Below are 10,482 nucleotides of genomic sequence, written 5' to 3' on the forward strand. Positions count from 1 at the left end.
TTTTTGTTTTTGTTTTGTTTTTGTTGTTTTTATTTTATGATGGGATGGGATAAGGGATGAGTGGGATACTCCAACTTAGCAAACTATGCACAATCTTGAGGACTTCTAACTATGTTGAATGCGGCAAGGCCGCTGCTTCACCCTGCCACTAAAGTGAAGTATTTGAAAGGCAAACTACTTGGTAAATTACTCTTCAGGGTCCTACTTGGCACCCCCTTTCTCACTGACTGTGTGCGCTGACCTTCTGTCCACTGACCATTGGAGTGGTCCCCTTCCTGGGCAGACCCCTTGGCAAGCCCCCTGGTACTCACGGACAGGGCCGCTGATAGGCCAGTACAACTGGCCCTGTTGTACCGGGCCCTGTGTTCTCAGCTCAGCTGGGGGGCCCGGGCAGCCGAGACAGCCCGAGACAATCAGTCTGGTAGTCTTCGGATAAAAGCCTGCACCAGTGGCAGAGCTCCCAGAATGTCCAAGTCCCGCCTGTCAAAATGATTGGTTGCTGGGCCCGTCTGGCATCCCAGCAACCAATCAGGTGCATGGAGGCTCCGACATGAGGAAGAGGTAACTTTCTCCTCTTGAGCTGCTGCTCCACCTCCACCTCTGCTGTACTTCCCACTGACAACGGAAAGGCTGGGAGTGTGAGGAGACCGGCCATCTGGACTGGGACACTGCTAATGTAAGTGAGCAGAGCTCCTGCCATAGATGCACTTACTAGCAAGGGTGTAATTGCCATTTTTGGGCCCCTCTCTGACCTCTGTGCTGGTGCGAGTGGAGGGACTTTTTTTTTTTTTTCGGACGCATGTGTATTCCAGGCCCGATCCTCATGGGGGCTCAATTTCAAGTCCCGGCCGCCTGCCTCCTATTTTCTTCCCTTGCAGAGTGATCTTCCACCGCTCAGATCTGAGTTAGGCCTGAGACAGAAAGCGAGTGGCTGTGAGGCGGGCAGAAGCAGCTGACCGTCGGTTGTGAGTTTTATACTGCATTGCACTGCACACTTACTGCACATATTTATTATGGATGGCAATATGGCATGGTGTGGTAATTGTACTGCGCTCTGCACATATTTACTATGAGTGGCATGATAAATTATCACTTGAAGACAAACCTGCACTTTGTTTCAAGGCGGGGTCTGGGGAGGGGCCAGGGGTGGGGCTGAAGGGGGCCCCGTCAGGTAGGCTGTACAGGGCCCCATGATTTCTATCAGCGGCCCTGCTCACGGACACTGTTTTTCCCAGGTAGCTCTGCTTTCAGCTCCACTGTCAGTTTCTATAGGACCTTTATGGCTCAGCTCCACACCTGGCTCACCAGGCCGGCTGCCTGTGACCACTTCCTTTCCTGACAGGAGGAGAGACAGCCGACACCCTCCTCCTGGGACTCTGCTTCCCGCCAAAGATGTCCTGTCACATGTGCCCTCTGCTTTTATGATCAATGCCAGGATGCACTGCGGTTGTGCCCTCCCACTGGTACTGTCACAAAAGCCTGTGTGTCACTGGCTGGGTTTCCTCCACTGTCCCTCAGACCAAGTGAATTACACCTGGACACATGTAACAGGCAAAACTAACAATCCTGCTCCCTGATAAGCAGAAGATGCTTTTATTCTAGCACCTATCTAGGAGGGTGTTACACAAACATGTTAAGATAAGAGTCTGATAACACATTGGAACTTAATGCGCAGCCCAGGAGAGTGAACATGTTGATATATTCCCTTGCCCTTTGTTTGACAATCCCTTGCCTATTAGCATTTAAAATGGGCAACATTGACTTGCAAGATTTGCTTCCAATAGATTTCAGTGGGGTTCAGATTAACAATGTATTTATTTCTGGCAAATATCCCTCGAGATGCACCCAGGCACATCACTATTTAACATCCATATTCACTGACATCATACTGCGTCTACTGAAGAGTTGTGTGCTTTCTGCTTTCACTTCCTATTCTTTGCTTTGAGGCGTCTTTCTTTTCACCAAGGAAAGCTCTGAGTTTCGTTTCTCCCATTACTCCTCCTGCTAGCACAATATTCATTACAACCAAGCAATGAAAACATTTCTGGTATAAACAGTTTGTTTGGAGCACAGGGTTGACACACTGCTTTCTCAGTGCGAACATTGGCGTGCCAGAATGAGGTAATTACAATACTATTTGTTCAGCTTCTTTTACATGAATTGCTGTCTTTCTGTTGTATGTATGGTATGTATTGCTCTTTTTCAGATCTTTATTTTATTCAGCTTTCTTTATTAGATTTGTGGTCTAAATAACCCACTAGTGACTTATTTCACTGTAATGCCAGCAGATAGTTTTTTTTATCTCTGGATTTCCCTTTCCTGCCCCCTTCCTCTATGGACTTTGTCCCTTATGAGATGTGATACATGTGAGGAGCACAGGACACATCACATTTCTGTAGCTCCTGAGAGATGTAACATGCTAGTCTTTTATTCAGGTCATCTGTATATATCTCCTAAAGGGAAACTCCACTTTTGTGGGAAAAAAATATTGCAAAGAAACAAAAAACACAATAATATAGCATATACTATTGTGACACAAGCCGTATTTTAATTGAATGTAATTAAAAATTAACTTTCTTTTTCAAACTGCAGCATTGACATTCTTTTTTTTTTAAATGCAATGTAATATGGCAATCTGGAGGTGTTCTGTACCCAGTTGGTGTACAGAGCGCCCCCCAGAAATGTAATTTCCTGCTTGCATGATTGGCTCATTAATTTTCCCATAAGTGTGCACTAAGATACAAGTCAGATTTTAGGCATCCTCTGCAACAAAAATGTTCATTGTGGTGAGATGTTCCTGAAGGGTAGTCATTTCTAAAGGAATGCAGCCCCTGCCACGTCTAAAGGAATGCATACCCTGCCATGTCTAAAGGAATGCAGACCCTGCCATGTCTAAAGGAATGCAGACCCTGCCACGTCTAAAGGAATGCAGACCCTGCCACGTCTAAAGGAATGCAAACCCTGCCACGTCTAAAGGAATGCAGACCCTGCTATGTCTAAAGGAATGCAGACCCTGCCATGTCTATAGGAATGCAGACCCTGCCATGTCTAAAGGAATGCAGACCCTGCTATGTCTAAAGGAATGCAGACCCTGCCATGTCTAAAGGAATGCAGACCCTGCTATCTCTAAAGGAATGCAGACCCTGCCATGTCTAAAGGAATGCAGACCCTGCCATGTCTAAAGGAATGCAGACCCTGCCACATCTAAAGGAATGCAGACCCTGCCACATCTAAAGGAATGCAGACCCTGCCACGTCTAAAGGAATGCAGACCCTGCCATGTCTAAAGGAATGCAGACCCTGCCATGTCTAAAAGAATGCAGACCCTGCCACGTCTAAAGGAATGCAGACCCTGCCATGTCTAAAGGAATGCAGACCCTGCCATGTCTAAAGGAATGCAGACCCTGCCATGTCTAAAGGAATGCAGACCCTGCCATGTCTAAAGGAATGCAGACCCTGCCACGTCTAAAGGAATGCAGACCCTGCCATGTCCTAGGAATGCAGACCCTGCCATGTCTAAAGGAATGCAAACCCTGTCACTCATTACATATCACACATTAAAGCACAGCAAGCGCATCAGCTGAAAGATAAGTAAAAAGTCACTCACATAGAATAAGCTTCCAAAAGATATAGAATAAAAAACAACTTTTTCTTCACAGCAGAAACAGGTAGGATCTGCCGCAAAGTTTTTTTTAAATCCCTGCAATGTGCAATGATGACCCAGAGGTTGTTTTTTTTTTCTCAAGAAAAGTGGAGTTACTCTGGCAGGTCGGCTCTGTCCCGCAAAACGATGTACCTGTACGTCGGTTCGCGGGACCTCTAGCGGGGGCCCCCATTCGCCACAGATGAAGCCAGTCAGCGGGTCCGGCGACCGCAATCGCTTCTTGTGTAGAAAGGACGGTGGTCTGCCGTTGTAAACACAGGACACCGCTGTTCTGTCAGTTATGAAGACAGGGATCCCGTGTTCCTCTTATTTAGGGACACAGGTCTCTGTGTTCATGCAGAAAGCTCACCCCCCCCACAGTTAGAAAGCACTCCCTAGGGACACATTTAGCCCTTTGATTGCCCCTGGTGTTAACCTGGTGCCCCTGGTGTTAACCCCTTCCCTGCCAGTGTCATTAGTGTCATTAGTCCAGTAACAGTGCATATTTTTAGAACTGATTACTGAATGTCACTGGTCCCCCCAAAAGTGTAAAAAATGTCAGTTAGGTGTCCGATCTGTCCACCGGAATGTCGCAGTCCCGCTAAAAATTGCTGATCGCCGCCATTACTAGTAAAAAAAATAAATAAAAATGACATAAATCTTTCCCCTAGTTTGTAGATGCGATAACTTTTGCGCAAACCAAACAATATACACTTGTTGACATTTTTTTTTTACCAGAAATATGTAGCAGAATACAAATTGGCCTAAAATGATGAAAAAATTCGATTTTTACATTTTCTTTTATTGGGAATGTTATATAGCAAAAAGTAAAAAATAGTGTTTTTATTTTTCAGAATTGTCGCTCTTTTTTTTGTTTATAGCGCAAAAAATAAAAAATTGCACAGGTGATCAAATATCACCAAAAGAAAGCTCTATTTGTGGGAAAAAAAAGATATCAATTTTATTTGGGTACAGCGTTGCACGACCGCGCAATTGTCAGTTAAAGTAACGCAGTGCCGCATCGCAAAAAATGGCCTGGTCATAATCCTTCCAGTCCAGAAGTGGTTAAATGGCAGTTTTAGGTTAATTGATGCCTTAACCCCTTAGCGCCGGTGCCTCCCGGCCCTTTAAGAGGTCTATGAGGCTGGAAGGTCGAGACTTAGGATCAAGTGACCACAGCGATTGGCTGTCATGGCGGTCACGTGATCCAAAAACGTTCGGTTAGGTGACATTAATCGTGCCAAGAGCGCGCAGTGTGCGTGCTCTTGGCACAGGTGTATTGGCAGCAGCTCATGCAAATATACAGGCCCTTGGTGCTAAGGACCAGGCGATGAGAGGCCGCATATTTGCGTATGGCCAGTGCCAAGGGGTTAAAGGATACCTTATGAGACACTCCAGCATTTTAAAGAATGCCTGCTAAAATGCAGAAGCTGGTAACTTTAATTTTGCAATTGTCTGCTATTCTGTATGAGTGACAGGTACATTCTTCTCAATGCATTGTTTAGAAATGCTTAAAATTGTGCCCTCTGTTTATGAAAATTGGTTGGAAAAAACTGCCTGTGCCATAGCCATAAGGTAAATGTTAGCGTAGTATACATGAATTGAGACCCCCTCTAACACTATACATTTTTTTTGTTTAACCCAACGGGCTGAACAAAAAAGAAAACTGACAGATCGCCAAACTAACACAAGCAATATTAATGTGGCATTCTCCCCTGCTGTGCTATTGTGTTCTGACAGGGGAACTGCCCCCACCAGAACACGCTGAACACAGCCATTGGCTGCCAGTGCTGATCGGATGCCATTTGGATGCTGGTTTTCCAGTATGCCATTTCAACAGGAGCTTCTGCAAGACAAACAGATATACACACAGGCCGAATGCCAGCCTGTTCCTACTGAACCAATTATTTTACCCCAAGGTAAAGTTTGCCATAGACGCAGGGCCGGTGCTAGACTATTTTATGCCCTAGGCAAGACCAGCTACTTGCGCCCCCCCAAAAAAAAGGGAAGGGGTTAAAAACTCCTCTATGTCATACCCAGTGACCCTGAACTGATGGTTCCTCCATGTTATGCTGTCATACCCAGTGACCCCCATATTCCTCCATTTTTCACCCGGGGACCCTAAAGTCCCTCCATGTAACACCCAGGGACTTTGATGTTTTTCCATGTCACACCCTGGAACCCCAATATTACTCCATATCATGCTGTCATACTCACTGACCCCAATGTACCTCTATGTCAGATCCTGATGTTTTTCCATGTCACACTAGGGGACCTAGATGTTCCTCCGTGTCACACCTGGGGACCCTGATGTTCCTATGTGTCACACCTGGGGACCCCAATCCCCCATGACACACCCAGGGACCCTAATTCCTCATGGCACACCTGGTGACCCTGAACCCCTGTTACACGCTGTGGATCCTGGTGGATGGAAAAGCAGCAGTCAGAGAGCTCCGCACGTCCTTCATCACCAACCTCCTCAGACCATTCTCGTGCCTCGTTGCTTCTGCCCCAGTAAAGGTTCCGCCCTCCAGTGCCGAGCTCTGGCTCAGGTTCAGCTCTCCTCCGCTCCCTGCTTAATACCGACCCAGGGAAATAAACGGCTGCCCACCAGCTCAGTGCAGATAGTCACTTCCTGCCCGGGGTTAAGGCCGCTCAGCTCCAGCTGAAGAGGATAATCATGCAGGCAGCACTCTGGGGGGCTCCCTTATTGCCTTTCAGGGCCCCTCCAACAGTGGTGGATAGCCAGGGCTTGGTAGTTCTGCCACTGCCCAAGACACCTGGCATCTTTCGCTGTCCCTTCTCCCCCCCCCCCCCCACCTCCGCCCCTCGCCTCGGCTCACAATAATCATTCATAGTGAAGAATTCATGATGGAGAGAGAGTGCCGACTCCTGGCTGCACCCCTAGGTGGCAATGCGCCCTAGGCGGCTGCCTAGTTTGCCTAGTGGAAGCAGCGGCCCTGTATAGACGGCTCAAAATTGGCAATAATTGGCTGAAATTTGAGCCAGATTTGGCCCTGCATGCACCACCAAACTTGACAAAAATTTACTGAGCTGTCTGTGGCCACCTTAAGCTGACATTTCTGCTGATAGGGAGAGAATACAACTAAATTATAAGAAACATATTACTGGATCAAGGCTTTACTATTTTATACAGCTTAAGAGCAGAGATTTTTATTATTACGATGCGCCTAACTGCTCTAATGTTAATTAACATGATCTCTGTTGTGTGTAGCAAATTATCACCAAACATAATAGCAGCTTTGCTTCATAGTGTATCAGCATGGGTCAGAATCCAGAAGTTCAGGCCCTGGGTATTGTGTTCTTGCTCACAGATTGACTCATTTACTAGGTATATATATATATTTTAAAGATTCTGATGGAAATATCTCTGCACTTCTGCCTGAATGCCAGGCACCAGGACACTGCCTAGGGATCCTATTTTTACTGTGGCCTTTTCCATTTTCTATTAAAGAGGTTGTAAACCCCTTTTGTTTACATTTACCTATAGGTAAGCCTACATTAAGGCTTACCTATAGGTGCTATAAATATCTCCTAAACTTGCATCGTTTAGGAGATATTTACAGTGCATGCAGCCGATGACGTCATTGGCGCATGCGCAACCCGTGCCGTTCCTTCAGATCCCAGTGCCGTGAACGCCGGCTCCCGCGCGCATGCGCGGGAGTGACGTAATCGCGCCCCCGGCCAATCAGATGGCCGGAGGACGAGATCCAGGAAGCAGGACGGCCGGACATGTCGGCCGTCCTGTCAGCACTGAGGGGGCTTCATTTATAGGTAAGTACTTCATAATGAGCTAGTATGCGATGCATACTAGCTCATTATGCCTTTGTCTCTTTGTCTTTACAGGTTTTTTTTTTTCACATTTTTTAAAGGGGTTTACTTCCTCTTTAAGGAGAACATGAAATGAGGTATAAGAGTCTACAGTTGGGGATTAGTACTACTTGGATCTGCTGAATTTCTTGCCAGCAAGACCCCAAAAGGCATGAGGACCAACTGGGCAACCACTAGTGACAAGCTACTGTATAGTTAAATAGTATGTTGGAAGCCATGTATGAACATAGGATTATAGGCATGAATGTTTGCAAAAATGTGCTACCACAGTTCTTAATATTTGCAATTTGTTTTGTGTTCTTTTATAGTGTACCTTCTAAAATCGCTTTGAAATCCCGCTTGCTGCAGTTACAATGCCATTTTACTTGGAGGCTGCTAGAAAAAGATAGCAATGCTGATGAGTTGAAAGAAAGACTTGATTACCAACTTATATATCTGGACACCAGGAACAAATACATGGTGTACAATCTCCTTGCCTACACAATGCATTTGAAAGGTGATAACACAGAAGCCATCGATAACTTGAAGAAAGCAGAGGAAAATGTTAACGACAAAAACCCTGATGGAAAAAGTAAAAAGTTCCTTGTGACTTTTGGAAACTATGCCTGGATATACTTTTACATGAATCAGTATGATAAAGCTCAGCTCTACATAGAAAAGGTACAACAAATTTATGATGAGCTAAAGCAATTGCCTAATGGTACTAATAAAATAGCAGAGGTGTATGGTGAACAAGGGTGGTCAATGTTAAAATTTTGCGCACAATATTACGAGAAAGCCAAAGAATGCTTTGAGAAAGCTCTGGAACAAAATCCAGAAGATCCTGAGTGGTGTTCTGGTCATGCCATAGCGGTATACCGTTTGGAAGGATTGAACAGTAAGAAATGTGAAGCTTCTGAATGCAAATCCCTAGAGCTCTTGCAACATGCTGTAGAAGTAAATCCAAAAGATGCTGTCTTGAAAGCACTTCTTGCACTGAAACTGCAGGAGCTAAATAGAAATAAGGAAGGAAGAAAATACATAGAAGAAGCTCTGCAACAAGCTCCAAATCTTCCGTATCTTCTTCGTTATGTGGCCAAGTTTTACAGAAAAGCTGAGCTGTTAGATGAGGCTTTGTGTGTTTTAAAAGAAGCTGTTGACCTTATGCCAACCTCTGGCTTTCTTCATCACCAAATAGGACTGTGTTACAGGAGGAAAATGATCAATTTAAGGAAGCTTCAAAAGGAAAACCCTAAACTCCGATACATACACCAGGAACAAGTGAATGACTTTGTTAACAAGGCCATTTTTCACTTTGAAAAGGTGCTGGAACACAAGAAGACATTTGTCTATGCATACACAGACCTGGCAAATATGTATTGCGAATTAAAGGCCTACCAGAAAGCAGATGACACATTTAAACAAGTTTTGCAATTTACTAATCTCACAGATGAAGAGAAACAACAGGTCAACCTGGCTTATGCCCGCTTTCAAGAGTACCACAGGAAATCTGAATCAGAAGCAATAAAGCATTACAAAGAAAGTTTCCAGATATCATACCCAAGTCAGTCCAGGGATTTTAGTGAGAAAGCTTTAAAAAGACTGGCCGAAAGGAAGATAAAGATTTACCCACCTCAGGTGTCTGGTTTTGAATTGCTTGGGTTTGTCTATAAGAATAATGGAAACATAAAAGATGCCATTGAATGCTATGAGAAAGCCTTGAAATTTGATCCAGGCAATGATGAATATTTGAGTGAGCTGTGTGATCTGAAGCTGAAAATTTGAAAAATACTTACTGGTACCTACCATACTGGTACTTCCCATACTAAATTGGTACAAAGGCAATGATGTGCATCAATTTATAGCACACAATCAGAAACCAGCTTTAGTAGGGTTTGTCATTAAAATAGTATAAAGCAATTTCTGTTTGGCTGGTAAAGAAAAAGTACACTTTAAAACAAAGTGTATGAATGCGTTTTGCCTCTTCCCCTGACCTAAATTAAACCATCCTCCCCCACTACAAATGCATACTTACCTTGCTCCAATGGCCATGGTTCCGCTGTTTGTTTACATCCAGTGGTGTTCATTAGTGCCCAACAGTCTTCCATGGCATTGTGTCTCGAGATCAGGAATGATCCCATTAATGTTTATGGGGTGGTTATGTGCAGGAGAAGCCATGGTTTACAGCTTAAGTTCTTCAATGCAGAAGAAATATTAGATGGGGACCCACCCTTCTCCCTCCTCCTCCATCTTTCATTGAATACACTGCTTGTCACTCTGTGTGTGAATGGAGAAGAGAATCCTGTGACTGATCAGACTCTCCCCCATTCACAGATTGTGTTACAGTAATGTAATGAATGAATACATTTTTCTCAATGGAGGAGGAAGGCAGGGGAGGGTCCCCATCAAACCATCTGTACAGCTCTTCTGCCTGAAGCTGTTAACTATAGCAGCACCAAAAGTTCAGGGACAGGAAGAGGACAGGGCAGTGAAGATTTCTCTAAGATCCAGCTGCTTGCACAATGTGGGACATTTTTTATTACAGGAACATGGTATGAGGCTGTAGGTTTTTTTTTTTTAAGCTATACTTCAGCTGTAACCTATTGACCGTATATATGCTTAATTAAAGCACTTTTTTTTTAAGTAATATAATAACATGTTCAGCAGTCAGTAACATGAATGTCCTGCTATACATACCTATCTTTGTTGTTTTTATTTATCTAACTCCAGTATATGCAAGAAGTGTTTATGTTGACATAACTATTTATAAAAAATAATGAGTTGATCCGTTCTTTTAAAATGGGCATTGTTTAGGTGCAGTGAATTGATCAGCTTGATTGTGAACAGATATTCATTGTAAGCTATTACCCAGTCTTTTCTGTGCTTTTCTTGGTATGTTTACATTCCATCCCAAAATACAGGTTACCCCTCCTCACTCAGTGCCCTCCAGTCATTGCCCAAAAAATAGAGTACTATACTTCTTATCATAACATAGTACATAATAGGGTG

General features: G+C 44.3%; 1 protein-coding gene across 1 annotated transcript; it reads left to right on the top strand.

Moving 5' to 3' along the window:
* The first annotated feature begins 2,063 nt into the window (after positions 1-2,063).
* LOC309563519 (interferon-induced protein with tetratricopeptide repeats 5-like) lies at positions 2,064-9,716 on the top strand. Its single transcript, XM_082267971.1, has 2 exons — positions 2,064-2,121; positions 7,803-9,716. Exons 1-2 carry the CDS (start codon positions 2,117-2,119, stop codon positions 9,256-9,258), a joined length of 1,461 nt encoding a protein of 486 aa, XP_082124097.1. The 5' UTR covers positions 2,064-2,116; the 3' UTR covers positions 9,259-9,716.
* Positions 9,717-10,482: the final 766 nt, after the last annotated feature.

Source organism: Pelophylax lessonae, assembly GCF_965119305.1.
Source record: "Pelophylax lessonae genome assembly, chromosome: 9".
Taxonomy (NCBI): Eukaryota; Metazoa; Chordata; class Amphibia; order Anura; family Ranidae; genus Pelophylax; species Pelophylax lessonae.